Below are 22092 nucleotides of genomic sequence, written 5' to 3'. Positions count from 1 at the left end.
AGAGCAGCATAATTGGAAACAAATGGAATTCTGTTTTCCTTTCTATTTTCTATTTTGCATACTTGTTTTTAAAAGTTAGTTTCTAAAAAATAGAGTATTATATGATATAGTAATAATTAATATGTAATAGGATAACTACAAAAATCAAAGAAGGTAGCAAATAGGGACAACTTATCTAGGAACTAGTTAGAGTTTACTTATTTGGGTCATTTTACTGTTTTCTAAAATTAAAGGCAATGAGTTAATTTCTCAGTTCTTTTCCAGTAAAGGACAGGTTCATGTCTGTAGCTTATCCAGGTCCTTGGTTTTCTTCAGCTATATCGTTTGGCTGGAAGAGATACCCAGCATGGATATAACATAATGAATGATGGATGATCCCTTCTCTGTCTTCAAAGTGTATACAATCTAATTGGAAATATTGAATATAAAATTTGTGAAAGACTGAAGAATTTTCATTATATTGGTAAAATATAATTAGGANGGGTTGCGATCCATTGCCGGACACGGAAAAAAGACAAAAAGACAAAAAAAAAAAAAAAAAATAGCAGCCCCTTGTCTCTCTCCAGCCTTGATTCCTACCTCCAGAAGGAACCACTTTCAACAGTTTGAAATCCTTTGTTTCTTATGGAATTTTCTTTCGTAACTTTAAATAACATGTTATTATTCTTTTTCTTAATTTTGCTGTATAAAAATAGCTAAATAAACACTCACATTTTCCCCCAATGTGGCAATGTATTTATGTCACAATATTGTATTAAATAATTTGAGTGTTTATATCATTTTGCCTATGTACATATTATTTATAATTGAGCAATATATAATACTATAAATACATTTCCTTTTGTAAATAACTTTTTGATTTTCCTAGATTGATTATTGTCTTCATTTCAGTTTCTTTTTAGTTTCTATGTACCTATCACTACTTTGACCTCCAAGGAGAAGTATTAATCTCCTCTGAATATATTAAAATATATCAAGTAATCCGTTCACTTTCCACCATGGGACCCTCTGTTTTCTTTCTTTGTTCTTTTTTTTTTTTCCCCCAGTCAGGGAAGATTTGCTTTTTGCCTGCTATACAGCTATCGATGAGGGAATTTATTCCACTTTCTGGAAATTCTCTTCTCTCTTCAGAATTTGATGTCTGCTTTTGGATCTCATGCCTTTCTTTTCTTGGTCCTTTTTTCTATTGAGCTGATCCTTTAAGAGCTTTCAGGGTGAATAGGAGGAAAACTTTTCAAGACTTTGTATGTTTAATAAAAATGCTTTTACTCTATGCTCATTCTTGTTAGTTTGGCTAGGTATAGAACTCTATGATAGAAATAATTTTGTATTGCAATTTAAAGGTACTTATTCATTGCCTTTTAGCTACTAAAGTTGTTGTTAAGAAATCTATTGACATTCAAATTCCTCATCTTTGGCATGACCTTTTTGTTTTTGGAATGATGTGAATCAAACTCATTATTAAGAAAGTAACCTTTTTCCTGAAGGTAATGTTTGAAATGAGATTCTGCTGTAAGGCCTATAAAATTGTTGCTTAAAGGTCTTAGGGATGCTCCCCAACTACCTGATGAGCCTTGGTTATTCATCCAATCAAATAACGAGGCCCTAAAAAGCAGCTGGGTATGGAGCTATTTTATACAGCCACAAATAGTAAAGTTTATTATTGTTGTTAAATGTAAAGCATTTAGATGTTTGCCTGGAAAATAGTAAGTTATCAATAATTATTAGTTATCATTGTAATATAGGAAATGAGATAATAATAGTATCTAGCTCATAGAGGAGTTGAAAGAATTCAATGAATTAATTAGTGTAAGTCACTTTGCTGTGTCTAGAATCACAATCATTGCTAATGTATGTTGAGTGCTTGTCACATGCAGATACATCTCTAAGAGATTTATGTGAATTAAGTCATTTAATCCTCACAACTCCTCCATGAGTTAGATACAATTATTAAAAATCCTGTAATTTAGGTGGTATTATCATCCTGTTTCACAGAGAGATCAAGTCACTTGCTCAAGGTAATATGTCTGTTAGATGGGTTTCAGCCTGGATGCCCTGCTCCATAGCTTCCCGATGCTATCCACAGATATGGGCATTTTTAAGAATGAACAAAAGATTTAGATAGGGATGGGAGTGTTAAGACTCATGATTGCAAGTTGGAAGATAACTAGAACTGAGAAAGGCTACTCATTAATGGATGTCCTTGACTCTAGCCTTTCCAGCTTCCTTTAGCACCTCACTTCAACCTTTCTGCAGGTTCTTTCACTTCAGCCAAAATGCAGTGCAAATGCACAAACACAGTTCCTTCAATTCATGTTTCCCCTTAGCAGCCATCACTTTCTCTTCTCACTCTTCCATCCTTTTTCAATAGTGTCTCAGTTGAGTTCACTTTTAATCCCACTGCCATCTGACTTCTGTCCTTATCCTTCTTTTAAAACAGCTGTTATCAAAAAGGAGATTTTTCCCCTTTTATTTCTTGGTAGTATACTCTGCTGCCTTGGACATACTGATGGCCTTCTCTGTCTCTCATTCCCCTAGCACCTTTCTGAGTTTTATTGCTTTCTCTCTCTCTTTTCTGTATTCCTCACAATCCAGTGACTTTTAAAAGTTGGTCTTGCTTCATCATCCTACTGCTCTTAATTCTTGGCAATTTTGTTGGGTGATAGTATTCACTCTCCAAGTTTTGACTATTACTTGACGATGATAATTCTCTAAAATATATCATTGATCCTGATCTCTCTCCATCAACCATTGATCTAGGCAGCTTAAATCTTCATATAAATGTCTGCTGAATTAAGGTTTACTTAAAAAAAAAACAGAAAATGTAAACTTGCTGTCCCACTATATTCTCCAGCCTCCCCTTCAACACCACCCTTCTGTCAGTCATCCAAGCTGGAAATGTGGCAGCCATCGTGCATTTATATTTTTTTTCTGACCCCTTCACATCAATTTAAAAGCAAGTCCTCCTGACTCACTTCCCAATCCATCTATTCTACTCTATTTCTAGTACTAGACCTTAATTCAGGGCTTTATTATCTCACATTTCAACTTGAGAGCAAAGTGGTATCTTATTCATTTTTATAACCTCAGTTCCTAGGATAGGAACATAATAAATGTTTGATAAGCGTTAAACATAAGGAAGGTAGGAAGAAGGAAGGAAAGAAGGCAGACATCATAGAGACACTGTAAACCTTCCTAGCCTCTTACGTCTACAATGAATGGCTTGTTGTGTCACCAGACTCAAGGTCCACTTTTTCCGTTCTTTTTCTCTACGCAGTCTCCAAACAGAGGCCATTTCCTACTTCTAAGATGTTCATAGTGCTATTCTTAAGTCTCCCTCTTCAAGATAGTTAATAAATGGAACCTATATTTTTAAAGATACTCTAAAGACAGCAATATAACCATTGAAATGACTGGGACCATTCATGCTGGCCTAGTTTTGTTCATTGTATTTTTAGTCTGTTCTCTTCAATTAGACTTGATAATCAGATTTTACAAAGCACCTAACGCATTTTTCTTAAACTACATTTTTTTTTTTAATTTCAGGATTGGAAACACAAAATCAGAAATTAAGATTCTAAGCATAGGAGGAGGTGCAGGTATGAATAATACATTTTAAAAATTTGTATTTCACTCCAAACATCATGCTGCGTGACAGCAATATTGTTCATTCTTTAGAAAAGCTATTTTTCTTTGCTTTTGGAAGAGATCAGCTTATTAAAACTAGCAATATCACTTCAACTAAAATGAATGCCCCATAGATTTATAGGGTTTAGGATATTAGCTTTCATTACTATCTGTAATATTAGGTGTGACCTTCTTATTCTTTTTATAAATGGAAAAACATATAAGATAACTTTGAGAACTTTTATCCAAAATGATTTTTACATGTTCACAGAAAGAGAAAATCTCATAAGTAATTCCTTAAGATGGTAACACTTGAAGCATTGTCCCAGGGACTAGTTACTGGTTTGCAAACTTTTATTGGTCCATGTGGAGATTAGAAACATGTACCGTAATGCAAATATATGCACAGCTCCCTTTATTGAGAAAGTCCCACTTTGGGCAAAAAATATCCTTAATGAGGTAATTAATTTACACTCTTGTGGACGCACTCTTTGAGTGGCATTGGCCTAAACCATTCTCTTCCTCTGACTGAGTTCCAAAACTGACCTGTAAGCATTCAAAACACTCCCAAACTCTTTATAAGCTTTTCTTAGTCTCACTATTCTTAGAGCCAGTGCTTTTATCTGAGGGGAAAATGAAAACTCTGGAAAAGCAGATTGACATGTGTTACTCTGCCCCTAAAGAGCTGTATGACCCTGTCTGAAACATAGCTGCAGTTTGCTTTCCAGTAAAATGAGAACAATGAATTTTATCTTATAGGGTTTTACTGATAATATAGATAATGTTTACAAAGTGCTTAGAACATTGTTATTGCTCCTATAAGGTGAAGTCTGTTCCCTTCTGCAAAAATAAAGCAAAACATTTCATCTCAAGATTTTGCCTCATATCAAACTCTTGAATAGTGTTTGCTTTAGTTTTTAAATTGCTAGACATCTGGAAGTTTGAGTTACTGTATTAATATATAAAATATGTCTATAAATTATATATTATTTAGTTACTGTTTTGGTTTTTTGTGGTTTTGTTTGTTTGTTTGTTTGTTTGTTTTGTTTTTGTCCGAATGATGGCTTAGTAATGGTTACCATTTGGTAACAAATGGACACTATATTGCCACTTGTTACTTAGTGCCAAGTGGTAATCCCTTGAGTCTGTTAAGTAGGTGTTCTAGGGCCACATGAATGAGTTGAATTGTAGCCCATATATACAACAGAGATGACCAAGAACCAACTAATGAAATGGTATAGTTTTGATGTCATTATTTGTTTATTTTTCATAAAATACATTGTTATATGACATAATAAGGACTAATCCTTAACATCATTTTACTTGACTATCATCTTTCACCAAAAAAATAGAAACCAACAAGGACAAATAATGAAGGTTATTGTCATGAATAGTACTATAAAGAGAGTTTAAGCTAACATAGTCTATTATTGCTTACTGATACTTTAAGCCCAAAGGATTATAATAGTGATGAATTGCCCAAAGAGTGTCATATTAATTCATTTAACCAAGACAGTCATTTCAAGTGTGTTTTGCATATAAGTTTCAGGACCAACAGGCAATGAGACTATCATTTGATAGTGTCACTTGTGCTTGAACAAGAAGAGAAGCCCTACAAGAAAAAGTAATTAAAAGCAATCTCTATCATGGCCAAGTTAATTGACCTTTTAATATAAAGTTAATTGAATTTCTAATGCAAATTTATCCAGATGCTTATAAGCTACCTAGATAAAGGAGCATTTGGCCTGCACAATGATTCTGTACATAAAGGTGCACATAGGTGCTAATATAGAAAACTTAGCAACAGTTGGAATTAATATAAAGTTAATTGAATTTCTAATGCAAATTTATCCAGATGCTTATAAGCTACCTAGAGAAAGGAGCATTTGGCCTGCACAATGATTCTGTACATAAAGGTGCACATAGGTGCTAATATAGAAAACTTAGCAACAGTTGGAATTCTCCTGACTGGGCCCTATATTGTATTAATAACAGACTGTGGGATTATATGAGTGCCCTTTAAGGTCACTATTCACAAGAAATTGATCGGAAGCATAAGAAAATCTCCAAGAGAAATTCCAGCTATCCATACCTAGGTTTCACTACCCACATAAGCTACATGTAATCAAAAGCAATGCATTTAAAATCCCTAGATCTTGTTGTCCTTGGCACGAAAGAGCAGCATTTTGAGGGGAGAGGACACTCCACTTCAGTTGGTTTGAATGTTCATATAGCAACTGGGATATGGTTATCTAATAATGTCATTTTCTAACTACAAGCACTATGCAGAAAAATAATATGTTACTATATGGAGAGAAACTTCCTATTCTTGCCTTAGAGAAATGTTCTCCCCAGATGTCTTATGATCTCCAGCATGCCTGAGAGTTATACATTATCCCCTGGCTGGAGTGTCCCTCCACATCAGTTCCTGAACTCCAGCTCCTGGCAAATAAAGTCATTGGCCCTGTCCGGTACCTTGTACTCAGCTCTAATAATACAGCTCATAGGATCTTAACTTACCAGCCTCTCTGGTTTCACTTCCTAAATTTTCTTTTTTTGGTTATCCAGACAGCTGCTGGTCATTCTCTGCATAAGTTTGGTGCAAATATTCTCTTTGCATTCCTAATGGTTCTACTACTTCCACCACAATTGGAAAACATACCAAAAGTAAACAAAATAATATCCTCCTTAAATGAAATTGCTATTTCTATACCACATGGTGCTCATGTTCTTTGGGGGCCTATTTGATTTTCACCCTACCCATTAACCTCTTGTCTTTAGAAGCTGGTGTTTGTGTGGAAAGAGTTTCCATAGTTTAAGAGAGAATGTAAGGTTTTTGAAAAAGGTATTTGGCACTTCAGTTCAAAAGCAAAACAATTACTAAGGCTTTGAGCAATTCAAAAGAAAGAAAATTGATAGCAAGCTCTTTGGTGTTGTCTGTAAGTAATCTACCACATCAATAAAATACAGCTGATAAGCAGCATTATTACCCATAGATTATATATTCTAATGTTAGGAAAATGTATGAAATGAATATGATAGGAACCCAATAAAAAGAAAGAGAGGAAATCAGGAGGAAAGCAAACCATGAACAGAAATACAGACCATGTAGCTTTTACAGAGCCCACATGGGGAGCTATAAAGATATGTGTGTTTACGTGTGCATGAGTTTGTGTGCTTTAGTGAAATACAGTGAGTAGCCAGAATTGCTTTATTCATATTGTGTTAATTTCAGCAATTGTTTTTAGGTTTTACATGGGGAGCTATAAAGATATGTGTGTTTACGTGTGCATGAGTTTGTGTGCTTTAGTGAAACACAGTGAGTAGCCAGAATTGCTTTATTCATATTGTGTTAATTTCAGCAATTGTTTTTAGGTTTCGAAATGCATTACGTTCTAAATCTCACAGAATCCACTTTTTGGTCCATCTTCACTGATGCATTCAAAAGTTGAAACACCCAATGGAGTTTTATTATTACTCAACTTCTAATAAGTATTGTCATTATGCTAGATGGTACATGGAAAAAAAGAAATTCATATTCTTTTTGTTAAAGGAGAATACTATTAATTTATAGTGCATATATTTATGCCTGGAAAAATGTTCCAGAATGTAATAATAGGCAATGTGTTCTCGTTGCTTTGGGCTTTGCTTAAAGGAGAGTCATTTTATCTGTCCCGCTGTTCAGGTCTTATGTATAAATTCCAGAAACTTTTATAAGGGTTAGACAGGACTATAATTCAACTAATCTCATTTTCCAGCTTTCTACTTCTATTTTTATAAACCTAGCATGTACCAACTCAATTGCTATACCATATATAATATAATCGTATATATGTTTATAGATAATTTTTTAATCTGCTCAAGCAACTCACATGAGACATGGGTGTTATAAATCCCCTCACAATTTTTTTGATAATAATTTTGCTGACATATTTTGAGAGCATATGTCAGCAAAAAGTAAGTGGTTTTCTTATTCTGAAACATACAGAAACCAGTATTCCTACAGAGGTTAAAAAATAAAGAGAATTTAGAGACCATCAACACCTTCACTCAACAAGAAAACTGAACACCATGAAGGCAGAAAAAAACTTAGTTCTTTTGACTTCAGTCCAGTCCAGCAAATTGTACTAAATAGATATAAAAGTTAATTATTACTTGGTAAAGGAGAGATTAGGTACTTGGTAATTATCAGCTATTTGAAAATCTAATTTTATCTGATTATTAATCTGATCTTTCATAAAGGACATGTTAAGGTGACACAGAAGTTTAATGCTTTAAGCTAGTTGGACAGCAGTGGGTAGAATGAATTCAATTAAGTAATAACTGGAAGAGCCAGTTTGTCAAGTTTAGACACCCGGAAGTGACAGGAAGCAAAGGTTAATGTTTTCCAATAATCCAGAGTAACCCAATAGTCTAGATCAATGAAGTAGGACTAATTGTGGAAAAATAGGGAATTTGGGGATTATTGCCTAGAAAAAAAGAATTTGAGTACTCTGTTGCTGTCTTCAAATATTTCCTGGTGAACAAACTACAGAATATTTGCCCCCAAAGGGCCAGTGGTTGAAAGCTCCAGAGAGTCATTTCTCGGTTCAGTATAAGAACTTGGTAATGATCAAACCTGTTCAAAAATGGAAACTAATTTTCATTTTTTTGGAAGGTAAAGAGTTATCTGTTACTCTAAGAGCATTAGCATAGGCTGGGAAAACACTTTTCAGACATGCTATGGAAGGGACTCAGGAATTGATGTCTTGGGTGTTTGGGTCATGAAAGGTGCTTTCAGTCCTGAAAACCTGTGGTTTTATAAGTAAATTGCCAGAAACAGATTGGAATTTCTCCAGAGTGATGTGGCTGTCACTATGTTTGGTTATATGGAGGAAGTGGTATTCTTCAAGGGTATTTCAAAAAGTTTATGGAAAAATAAAATTAAAAGATAATGTGGGGCTTCTAGACACACAGATAATTTTTAGAATAGATTTTAATTGCTTATAACTTAAATGAGTAAGAATTTGTTTACTCCTATGCAGCATTATAGTAGTTATTTCATTATTAGGATATAGACTCTAGTGACACACTAATCTATAGGATTTAGGACTGTCTCCTTTAGATAACCAGTTTGGGTGTCTCACATATAAACTATTGTTAAAGGCATTTATAATTGTATGATTAAAAATAAACTGATCTCCATATATAATTTTACCAAAATAGTTTACCACTTTGTATTTCATTTTAAAACTTTTGGTGAACATGGAAATATCATTAAGGACAGATACATTACAGATTTCAGAGAATGGTACATAATGCTATAAGACTGGAGTCATTGTCATTAAAAGCAGAGTAAACAAGATTGTTTTGGCTAATTCAATAAGGCTTGAAACAAAAAACAAGGTATAATGAGCAGAGCGAAGACAAAACTATCATTATTTGCAGATTAAATGACTGTGTACTTAGAAAGGCAAATAAACACAGTTGTAAAGTCTTAGAATTAATTGGAATGCAGCAATGGCCTTATACAGGTAAAATAGGTTTTAAAAAAAAAACAATATGGTAGATCCTCATCCTTTTTTTTTGTTGTTATTAACATTTGAGTGTTTTCCATTCCCAGTTTTACTTATAATCTACTTGAAATTCCATGGTATGTGTTTATCTGTAATTTTGCTGAAGAACAAGTTTGTATCTTGCTAGTTCTTGTGCCAGTTTGGTACACAGTCTTGTAATTAATGAATAAGTTTCTGCTTGACATTCATGTTGAATAAAACTTTGCACTTTTATGCAGATATTCATGCAACTCTGGTGTAGGGAGTATGTTTTCATCTTCATTTTATAGATGATGAACCTAGTAACATATGCCACAAGGGGTTTAGGGATTATAGAGATTGGTTGGGGTCAATGTCCTGGGTCTCCTTTAGTTTTGTCTCTATTCACAATAACAAACTGAGAGAAATGATGAAAAACTACTTGGTTAGTTAGCTGATAATATATTTCATTAAAATATAAAAACATCTATTTGAAGAAAAGTTCAAATATTCACTGTGAACAATTCAAGAAGATTTAAAAAGCCAATAATATGCAATACTGATGAGGTTACAGTGATTGAAAACTTTCATTTATAAAAGATAAGGATATGAAATGAAATATAATTTTCCTGAGAGTAATATGGCATCGTGGATAAGAACAGTTCTGATTTTCATCTAATACACACTGGTCTGGCCATGCTGGTTGTTAAAATATTGAAATACTTGCTAAATAGACACTCCCCTGCCATCCCATCACAGTCCCAGATGTTGCTTCAGTAACTCCTCCTGGACATCCTCCCCACACCAGTCCCTCACCTCCAATGGCTCCAGCAATTGGCCTGGTCTTGCCTGCCCAGAAGGGCATCTAAGACTGTGCTACATTTCTTCAGCCTGCATTCTTTCTGAGCAGCTTGCACTCTTGTCTTTAGGCTCATTTTGTTGTTGATGTTTTAAAATATGATCACAGATCAAGAGTATCATTCTAACCATTAATTCTAGTTCTTGGAATTAACCTGAAAAAATTAAGATTTTAGCACGAAAATTTGTGGTTTATTGTCAGGTACCTCATAATAGCACAATATCTAAAACTAACTATGTATTAAACTAACACTTTTCTTCTAAGGTCTGGAAGAAGAAAAGAATGCCTACTTTCCCCAATCTTATTCAACACAATGCTGGAAGTACTAGCCAGCACAATAAGGCAAGAGAAAGCAATACAGAGCATCCAAATTGGAAAGGAAGAAGTCAGACTATCCCTATTTGAAGATGACATGATCATATCGATAGAAAACCCAAAAGATTCCACCAAAAATTCCTAGAACTAATGAATGAATTCAATATAGTGGCAGTATGCAAAATCAACACACAAAAATCAAATCAGTAGCCTTTTAGACACCAATAACAAAATAGCTGAAGAAGAAATCAGGAAATTAATCCCATTCACAACAGCTCCCACCAGAGAGAGAGAGAGAGAGAGAGAGAGAGAGAGAGAGAGAGAGAGATAGAGAGAGAGAGAGACAGAGAGAGACTGTACTTTTGGGCTGGCCAGTTAGTTCAGTTGGTTAGAGAGCAGCCTTACAAGACCAAGGTCACAGGTTTGGATCTCCACACTAGCCAGCTGCCAGAAACAAACAAACAAAAAAACCAGCTACCAAAAAAATGATATACCTAGGAGAAAATTTAACCAAGGAGGTGAAAGACTTTTACAATGCAAACTACAAAACATTGGTGAAAAAATGGAAAAGGACACAAATAAATGGAACGATATTTCATGTTCATGGGTTGAAGAATTAACGTTATCAAAATGTTCATATTACCCCCAAAAATCTACACATTCAATGCAATGCCTATCAAAATACCAATGACATTCTTCACAGAAATAGAAAAAAAGATCTTGAACAAAAAAAGTTGGAGGCATTACAGTTCCTGACTTTAAAATATACTGTAAAGCTACAGTAACCAAAACAGCATGGTACTGACATAAAAACAGCAAATAGACTAATGAAACAGAATAGAGAGGCCAGAAATAAATGCACACACTAACATCCACCTGATATTCAGTAAAGGATATGCCAAAGATATACAATTGGGAAAGCACAGCCTCTTCAATAAATGGTGCTGGGAAAACAGGATGTCCACATGCAGAAGATTGAAACTAGACCCCTATCTCTCACAATACACAAAAATCAAAACAAAATGAATTAAAGGCCTAAATTTAAGACCCAAAACTATGAAACTACTAGAAGAAAATATAAGGGAAATGCTACACAAAAGGGGAGCAGGCAGTGATTTTCCAAGCAAGGCTACAAGGGCACAGGCAACTAAAGCAAAAATACACAAATGAGATATCAAACTAAAAAGTTTCTGCACATCAAGGGACACTGTCAACAAAGTGAAGAGACAACCTAAAGAATGGGAGAAAGTTTTTGCTATCTACACATCAGACAAGGGACTAATATCCAGAATATAGAAAGAACTCAAAAAACTCAACAGTAAAAAACCAAATAAACCAATTAAAAAAATGGGCAAAGGACCTGACATACAAATGGCAAACATGAAAAAATGTTCAACATTACTAATCACCAGGGAAATGCAAATTAAAACCATAACGAGATATCATCTCACCCCAGTTAGGATAAAACAATACAGAAAATAAAAATTATTGGTGAGGATGCAGAAAAAAGGGAACTCTCCTAAGTTGTTGGTGGGAGTGTAATTGGTACAGCCATTGTGTAAAACAGTATGGAGTCTCCTCAGAGAACTAAAAATAGATCTACCTTATGACCAGCTATATAGCTGCAGGGTATATACCCAAAGGAAATGAAATCAATATATCAAAAGGACATCTGCACTCCCATGTTCATCTCAACACTATTCACAGTAGCTAAGAGATTGAATCAACCTAAATGCCCATCAGCAGATGAATAGATAAAACAACTGTGGTATATGTACATAATGGAATACTATTCAGCGATAAAAAGAAATGATATCCTATCATTTGCATCAACATTGATGGGACTGGAAACCATCATGTTAAGAGAAGTAAGTCAGGCGCAGAAAGACAAATAACACATTGTGTCACTCATCATATGTGGAATCTATAATAAATAAACAACAACTGGTTCTCACAGAAGTAAAGAGTAGAATAATAGTTACCAGAGGCCAGGAGGGGAGGGGGGATGGGAGATAGGGAGAGGTGATAGACAATGGGTACAAAACTATACTATCTACCCTAAGCGAATCATTGTGCAGTATATGCAGGTGGTGAAAGAACATACTGTACCCCATAAATATGTACAAGTAAATGTTAAAATAAAAAACAAAAACAAAAAAAAACCTATTAGTTTTATATATATATATGTAGTATACTTAGTTTGTGTATATGTAAAACAAACTATATATAAAATATACTTCCATATATATGTATTCATATATATTCCCATATGTAAGTGTATACATAAAATATAAACATAAATGTATTTTATATAAATATATACCTTTATTTATATTATGTATATATGAAAAGTTAAAAATTAAATCAATTATTCCACATATCCATTTAAGGTAATATAGTATTGCAGCTACAAATAACACATTCAAGTAAATTTTGATATATTCATAGTTAAAGTCTTAAGTGAGAAAAGCAACGTAATTCATATAAATCATGATCTCTCATGGGTACACTAAAGAAAATTATTTGCTTGAAGGAAAAAAGAAAAGCTTAGGAGGAAATAAACCAAAATGTTAACTTTTGCTTTCTCTAGCAGTGAAATGTTTATTTTCTACTTTATACCTTTCTCTATGTCTTGAGCTTTCTACAGTATTAATTTTATAGCCAGGGATGGGAAAAATAAACTCAAATAAAAATTTAATTTTATACATGAGAGGTAATGGTAAGGACTGAACTCACTGGCTTTCTTGCATTTCCCTTGGCTAAGTGGCTGAAGCCCAAAGCATCAGTTCAACACATGTTTTCATGACAAATTTCCTTCAGAAGATTTCCATTCAACTGTAATAGTAATATACCTGCACAAATATACTGAACTCACTGGCTTTCTTGCATTTCCCTTGGCTAAGTGGCTGAAGCCCAAAGCATCAGTCCAACACATGTTTTCATGACAAATTTCCTTCAGAAGATTTCCATTCAACTGTAATAGTAATATACCTGCACAAATACATTAAGAACAGTCCCAGCGATGTTGCAGACTTTGGAGCTTTTGTTCAGAGCTCATAGATCTTCCTGTGCCTGGCTCTAAGTACATGTCAGCCACAGTGACGGTGAGGACAGTATTGATCAAGAAGATGGTGTTTGTCCTCGGTTTCCTTAAGTACTTGATGTTTTTTCCATTGGTTCCCTGCATTTTACAACACAACGATGCAGGCTCGCAGGCTCTTTCCTCACATTAAATTCTAAATGACTAAGAATGTTGATTTGTGTTTTAACCACTATTAATGTGGCAGGCTACTGGAGGAAGCCCAGGTGAGACAGAGAAAGAGAGGGAAAGAGACCTAGCCTGGGTGAAACCACAACAATCACATGATTATCTCGGATTACCCTTGCCAGTCCAAGTAGTTTCATTTTATAAATCCTTTCTTTGGGCTTAAAGAAGGTAGGGAAAGTACTTTCTTAAGAGTAACTGAGTATAACTTTTAAACATTGCCGTACTGTAGGTATGGAATTCACCCCTCTTTCTGTGCATATGCTGAAGTAGAATTCAAGTGTCTATATAAGCGGTAGGGAAAGTACTTTCTTAAGAGTAACTGAGTATAACTTTTAAACATTGCCGTACTGTAGTTATGGAATTCACCCCTCTTTCTATGCATATGCTGAAGTAGAATTCAAGTGTCTATATAAGATTAAAATTTAAAAATTAAAAATTAGGCAAAATTCAGTCTTTTCTGAATTGCCTGTCAAATGTATCTACACTTCAATGTTTGACATTTTTGAAACAGTGTCTCCCAGTCTATTTCATGGAACGTGTTGGTTGCACCCCTTTTCTTAGGCTTCCTGAGGTTGCAAAGCTTTCAGGCTGTCGAGTTTCTGGGCCAAGGGCCAAAAGACACATGAAAGCAAGTGGCCATGCCCTTTTGACTCCGAAATTATGTTTATAATCCCCTTCCTGAGACCCTATGGCTATTTTAATATTTTATTCTCCTCTTTCCCACACTGACAGGCCTGCTTCAATACTGAGGCACCCAGGAAAAAGAAAAGTGATAGAGAAAAAGAGAGCGAAGGAAAAGAAAGACTCTTGTCAAGGATCTTCTATCTTTCACACTGCACCTCAGAATCAGATTGTTTTTGCTCTGGTTGCAACCCATAGCTGAAATTATTTTTCTTCAGCAAACACGGAGTTATTTGGGCCATCTTTCCTCCTAGAAACAATTTTTTTTTTCTGATATTCTAGAAGAGGGAACAAGGATGATAATAATCTTAATGCAACATGTAATAGAATGAATTTTTTCCTGCCGATAATCTAAAGAATTCACATATATTTTGATATGAGAAATGAAGCAAGAATAGACTGAAATCGAATGGCAGGAAAAATTGCCACAGTCTTTAATCCTCCGTTTTCTTAGCTGCAGATTTTTTCATTTGGGGAAGCTCCAGGGTTCTCAAGCTGGGATTTGTGTTTTATTTTATGTGGGATCAGTCAGAAGGACAAGCCAGACATCATGAATACATGATGAGCGCTCTTCTGAGTTGTCATTTTATTGCAGACCTGCCCATTTACATAGGCAAATCTTCATTTCCCTTGTTTCTGTTCTCCTTCAGGCTTCTTTTAAATGTCACCCTCTCCATGAAGCTTGTTTGACCATCCAGTTGAAAATTACAAAGCCCTCATACCCTGGTTTTCCCTCATTCTTTTTTCTTTAGTTTTCTCCATCAAACTTACCATTGATACAAGTTGGATGTTTTTGCCTGTTTTGTTCATTGCCTTATCTCCAGTGATTAGAACCTGGCATTTAGTTTGTTGAACTGGTGTATAGTGGCTTCAATTTATTTAGTAATTACTATATACCATGAACTGTGGTAAGTGATCTCCATATAATACCTCTAATTCTCACAATGACCCTATAATATAAGCCATATTAGTCCTAATTTACAGATATGCAATTTAAAGTACAGAGAGATTAACAAATTTGAATAAAATAATTCTGGTGAATACTGAGTTTGAGCTCAGTTTTGTTTCTCTGTAGCCCCTTAATTTTTCCTTTTCACATTTTTTTCCCCATTTTTGATTAAATGACCTTGGGTTTTAAACAAAAATGCACCATTACTCTGCTATCTCATTAAATGTTTCCTTGAAGTTCAGGGAGTAGAGAAAAGTTGTCCGGGAAATGAGACACGCTCTTTCCTTTCTTTTGAACTTTTTATAAGTTCCACTGTCAGAGATCTCAATTATGTGTCCCTTGATAAATAAAGGCATGATGAATTTAAAATATGGCTTGTATGAAACAAGATATTATAATCACAAACATATCTAACTTTAAAATTAAGTAAAACACTCAACAGAGCCCAGAAAGGAGACATGAGAATTGAGTTCACAGTTGCGGCAGATTTGAGGGACAGGGTGATTCAAAGGATAGAAATTTGCAGGGAAGGAGATTTTTAAATTTGGTTATCATTTAACTTTCCAAATCAAAAAGTCAGCATATTCTGTTTGATAGAAAATAACACAGGAGTGAAAAGAACAGAAGAAAATGCATAATCCAGTCTATTAGAAAACAACTTTTGATTAGATTAAAATTTATTAACATTTAAAGTAATTTATAGCCAGATAGCTTCCAAACATTTACTAATTAATAGTTTACAATAAAAGTTGTTTTCACCCCCTTTATATTCTATAATAACATAAACCTCCTAAGTACTACATATTTTGGAAGAATCAAAAAGGAGCTAAGCTTTTTGAGGACCTTTTATTTTCCGGCACATTACTAGGCCCTTCACATGTGTCATCATGTTTTATTCTCATAGCAAGTCTGTGGGGCTTCATTTATAAATGAAGAAGTGCAGCATTAGATATTTTGAAACTCAGATGGTTTAAGATGCATATCATCAGATAATAGATGGTAGGATTGAGATCCAAGCCCTGGTCTAATTTTCCCTAAAGTCCACGTTATTCCCTTATATCACAAAACCTCAACCATAAATAGGCTGATCCTGCATAGTTGGTCATAATTATGCTAGAGAAAGTTCTAGAATCTAAAGTAAGTGATTCAAAACCTGGATGAAAACAATAGGATACTCAGACTAGCACAAGGGTTATCTCCTCTAAAAAGTATGTCCTGCTCTCCTCCCTAGCCTCTCTCCTCCTTCCTCACTACAGCCAGTAACTCTGCCTTTGTTCCATCACTGTTGGCTCTACAGAGTGTTATAACTTGTAATAATTTATTGCACCTAATATGTTATATATCTTCCATTACAATCTCCTCTCTACTGTATATTTTGTATGATATATACTGTACAGGAGGACATTTTTTTTCCCCTCAATTTTCATGACTTCTTAGTTGGGATGGACCCCTATAACAAAAGACAGATTAACAAGAGAAAAGCAAGCATTTCTTAACATATGCAGTGCTCATCACATTGGAGAAACCTCAATGAAAAGTTACTCAAAGCAGGGCTTACTTAAAACTCTGGCTTACAGAGCACTTTCAACAAAGAACAATGCATTTGTGGGGAAATGACAGGATGAAGGAAAATAGTTTTAGGCTTCCAAGGGCAGGAAACTACAGGAAGGTGTGTATAAGAGAGAAAAAGAAGAATAAGCTTTATTTGCAGATTCCTCTGGTGCTGTCTCTGGACTGAGAAGAATCTAGAGTTGTCTACAGTAAAAGAAAATTTACATTCTGCCATTAGGCAGAAAAGTGGGAGGATGGGTGGATAGGGAGAGGCTTTCCTTCATTTGCTGCTTCTTAAATGCCTTTAGCTCAAAAACAATTTTTGTGTTAAAGAGGCATATGCCAGGGTGACATATTCTGGCTTTCCTTGATGTATTACTCATTTTCATGCTTTTTCTCCTGAGATTCTCTGAACACTCACTTACATTGCTAGGTATACATCTAATCTAGGGGATCCAGCTGTTACAGAACACGGAGTGCTGTGCTTCCACTCCAATTTTTCTATCTTATGGTTTGCCTCCAAATCCCTTCTATTTCCAGTAATGAAATTGTGAACATCATGGTACAATATCTCCTTATTGGCCTGTGTGAGAATTTCTTTGAGTTATGTGTTCATGTTATATTCCTATTCAGAATTCCTGGGTCATGGGTTATACATATATAAAGGGTCATTAAAAAGTTCATGGAAAAATTTGTATTGTCTTTTAATTCTATTTTTCCATGAACTTTTTGATTTGAATTTGATTACATTTTTTATTTAATTTGAATAAGTATTACCAAATCAGTCTTTGTAATGACTGCACCAGTCTATATTCTTACCAGCCTCAAGGAAATTTCCTCTATCTGAACATCCCAGACAGCACTTAGCATTCTCCAGCTTTCTGATTTTTTGCAAGTTCGATAAGCATAAAGTGATATTGGATTGCCATTTTAATTTTCATCTCTGATTGTTAATGAGATTGAGCAATTATCAATGGCCTTATTAATTTTTTTAAAAAAATTATCTTTATAAACTCAACACTTTGGGCATTTCCTTGCATTTGATGGATTCTTAGTAGATGCATGATTGAAAGAAAGGCATTATAGCATGAAAAATTCCCAAACTAGTCTCTGGGTTTGATCAAATAACTTTTGATTTTTTTTTTTTTTTTTTTTTTTTTTTGGTTATCTCAAAATCTGAATAACAAATAGCTATAGGGACTAAATTTTTGAACTAATTAGCTATATTGACCCGTTGCTGTGATTTTATGGTTGAAGATTGTTTTTAAGTTTGTTACAGGGAAATTAAACTAAAGAAATCTACAAAAATCAAAATTTTAAAATGTTGCCCTGTGGCATAAGGAATGAATGTGTTATATTTTCTCATTTTATGAATGAGGAAATCAGGTCAGGGGAGATTTAAATACCCCATTAAAGTTATGCAGAAATCTGGTAGCACTGTAAGGAAAAATGAAAAGGATCAGACCATTTGGCTAGGTGTGAGTGAAATATAATCATTGTGAGATTAATAAAAGATTTGATATCCCAACACTCATGACATCAAGTTCTACAGCCTATCTCTGAATAGTAGCAAATAAATGTTACCATTTTGTAATAACTAAAAGAACAGAGAATAGATAGAAGAGATGTAACACGTAAGACTCTCAACCTCTCATTATCTGTCTAAAATATGCATAGTCAAAATGTGCATGTAATGCCATAGGAACCAAAACAAAAAACAAAAAAAATCATAGGTTAAGAATTTACAAAACCACTCTAACTCCATTCCTTTACTGCCTTGGGCTCTCAGATGACAGACACATACATCCATCAATGATGGAAGTGGAAGAAGTGTATGTTCAACTCAAAAACATATCCTAAGAGTAGGATTTCACACCATGTGCCTGCGAAGAACAGGGTCTTGGTGGAGCTTGTTCTAGGGATTTCCTTCCAGCCTATCTTTATATCTTACCCTTTAAAAATACTTTTTTTGTGTCATAACTAAACACCCAGAAAACCTATTTTTCCAAGTTGTGACTTCCCTTTTTACTACATACATTTTTTCTTCCAGTCATCCATGTAATTATTTTACTAGTAGCGGTCTGTCGGTCTGTCCACGCATTCATGCATCTATCTAACCAGTCATCTACCTACTTATCCATATTTTTAAGGAATAAAAGTTTTATTTTATAGCCTTCTTTACTAGTATACTTACCCAGAACAGAAGGTCTCCAACTCAGAAGACCAGTCCTATGATTCACCAGATAAAGGTTATGTGTGATCTAAGATGTGGTCACATCTTCAATGTACTAACATTTACTATAGTGCAGCCATGAATCAAATATATTCAACCAATATGTGAGAGAACAATTAATGCATTATAACAATCACTTTTTAAAAGATGTTTAATTAGATACTTAATGGTTAAGATGGTACTAACCTTAAAAGGTAATTATTGTGAAGAGGTTAAATAATTACAGTAAGCTAAATGCCAATTGTTGCTAATGTGCATTGTTTCATGTTTGGCTATACATGCCTTAGCATAGTTATTTGTGTGTAAAAGAATAACTGGAACCAATTCAGAACTGCACCTATTTCATAGTGCAGAGTTTTTTGTTGTTTTGTTTTTGGTGGGATGGTGATAAGAAGATGTAATAGTCAGAGTTCTCCAGAAAAACAAACCAATAGGATATGTATATACATACATAAAATTGGGAATTGACTCACATGATTATGGAGGCTGAGAAGCCTCAAGATCTGCAGTTGACAGACTGGAGACCAAGAAGAACCAGTGGTCTAACATCCAGTCTGAAAGCCAGCAGATTTGCGACCCAAGAAGAGCCAAGTTTCAGTCTGAGTCAGAAAGTTTGAAAGGACCAGTGTCCCAGCTCAAGCTGTTATATTCTGGTTTTCAATTGATTGGATGAGGCCCACCCATATTAGGGAGGGCAGTCTGCTTTAATCAATCTACCAAATCAAATGTTAATCTTATCCAGAAACACCCTCACAGACACACCCAAAATAATGGTTAGACAAATATCTGGAGACTCTATGGTAGAGTTGACATATAAAATTAACCATCACAGAAGGGCTTTATAATTGGGAAATGAACACTTTAAAAATAATTAATTCAAAAATAAACTTTTGTAGAAACATTTTAAATTACAGATAAGCAGGAGGAGAATTAAAAATAACATAATTCCACCATCCTGAGATAACCACTGACTGTAAATCGTAGCATTCTAAACACTGTATTTGAAATGAAGTTCTCTATAACCTATTGATTTTTGCTGGTATGTATCTGGAGTTGCCTAACTTTGCTCAAATTCTACACATTAATCAACTAAAAAATCATCATAGCATGTACGGACTCCAAAATCATTAATTTGCTTTGCTACTCACAGAAGGGGAAGAGAAGAGAAGATAAAAGGAAAGGAAAGAGAAGAGGGATGACTTCTTGGAATAGAGTTGTCTATTATATCTCCTTTTGTCATAGGAAACTGCAGATTTTGTTCCTTTAAGGGGAAACATTTAATATGTCACTGTTTCATAAGGCTTTAGATAGCCCAAACAATTATTGGTGTTTTATGTATCTCAAGGCTTAGGATGTCAAAAATAAGCCGTCTATAATTGTTAGTTGTGACCAGCTAATACCTAATGAGAGGTCACATGTGAAAGGAGACTGACTATAAACTGAGCATGTATTGCCTTATTCTCCTTAAATGTTGTTTGCTGTGTCTCAAAGTTAAGATTCCCAGAAAGTTTTGCAACATACAATAAAAGCAGACTGTTAACTTCCACATTTCTTTCATTTACCAGTGAATTTCCTGACAATTTCTGAATTATTTGATTGATCCAAATCTGGCTTACCCTCTGCCGTCCTTTTTGCACATTACTTTGGCTTGTTGCTCTCTAAAAGCATTTATAGGGCACTTAATGCCTGATACCAAAACATACTCATAGTGTTAGGGCTCCTGCTCAGGAGGGTTCAGTTGAGAAGGAGTAAATGGTCTCCTTCTTTTGTTGTTGTTTGAACCTCTTTTACTGCAGACTTACGGTAGTATGGGTCTGATAGCCCATCAGGGTGCTTTTGAGTGGTTGATCAAACTGACCCAAATTGTTCAATTAGTCAAGGAGCTTGACCTTAATCCAATTGATCAAGTCCTTAGAAGGATTTAAGCAGGGAAATGATGGGCCCAGTTAGCTCAGTGTTTATAGTGGTTGCCATGGTGAGGGCTTTGAGGGTGACAAGACCAGAGCTGGGCTGGCCTTTCAGGATATTGCAGTATTCCAAAAGATGGATAATTTGGGCCTGAAGAAGGGCATTGCTAGAAGGGACAGAAAACAGAAAGTAAAGAAACATTCAGTAGGAAAATTTGATGGTCATGGAAGGAGGATAAAGGAAAGATTAACTTTAGGTGACTAGGTAACTAGATAGATAATGAACAGCATAGATTTCAAGAAAATTCTTATAACTAAATGCTAAATGGTTAGTTAGACTAGACTAATATATGAGAGAAGATCTGAGCTATCTGGTGGCCTTTTTTTTTGCTGGGGAAGAAGTTTATGAAAATCTTTTTAAAATTTCTTTTGAAGACTTAATTATTTAGCACAGTTTTAGGTTCACAGCAAAACTGAGAGAAAGGTACAGAGGTTTCCCATATTCCCCTCCCCCACCACATGCATAGCTCTCCTGTTATCAACATCCCCTAACAGAGATGTATATTTATTACAATCGATGAACCTATGTTGACACATTATAATTACCTGAAGTCCAAAATTTACATTAGGGTTCACTCTTGTGTTTCTATGGTTTGAATGTTTGCATCCCTCCAAAATTCATGTTGAAACTTAATCCCCAAGGTCATAGTATGAAGAGATGGAGCCTCTAAGAGGTGATTAGGTCATGAGGACTTCACCCTCATGAATGGGATCCCTGACCTTTTAAAAGCACTTGAGAGAACTAGCTAGCCCCTTCCGCTCGTTCCACCATGTGAGGACACCTAGTCAGAGCCCTCACCAGACATTAAATCTGCTGGTGCCTTATATTGAACTTCACACCCTCCAGGACTGTGAAAAATAAATTCCTATTATTTATAAATTGCCCAGTCTCAGGTATTTTGTTATAGCAGCAGAACTGGATGAAGACAGTGTTTTATATTCTTTGCGTTTGGACAAATGTGTAATGACATGCATCCACCATTATCACATCATACAGTATTTTCACTGCCCTAAACACTTTCTGTGATTTGCCTATTCATCTACCTACCCCCAACACCTGCAAATCACTGATCTTTTTACTATCTCCATAGTTTTATCCTTTCAAGAATGTCAGATAGTTGGAACCATA

General features: G+C 34.8%; 1 protein-coding gene across 2 annotated transcripts in view; it reads left to right on the top strand.

The window, feature by feature from the left end:
- Window positions 1–22092, top strand: part of HNMT (histamine N-methyltransferase) — a 40559-nt gene that overhangs the window by 1733 nt on the left and 16734 nt on the right. For both annotated transcript variants that reach the window (XM_008593130.1, XM_008593129.1), the window contains exon 2: window positions 3547–3599. In XM_008593130.1, coding sequence (XP_008591352.1) covers window positions 3547–3599 — 53 coding nt within the window. The remainder of the gene's footprint in view (window positions 1–3546; window positions 3600–22092) is intronic.

The sequence above is a fragment of the Galeopterus variegatus genome, unplaced genomic scaffold (assembly GCF_000696425.1).
Source record: "Galeopterus variegatus unplaced genomic scaffold, G_variegatus-3.0.2 Scaffold8749, whole genome shotgun sequence".
Classification (NCBI taxonomy): Eukaryota; Metazoa; Chordata; class Mammalia; order Dermoptera; family Cynocephalidae; genus Galeopterus; species Galeopterus variegatus.
The sequence above is the reverse complement of the archived record's forward strand: the minus strand, read 5'-3'. Positions and strand labels throughout refer to the sequence as shown.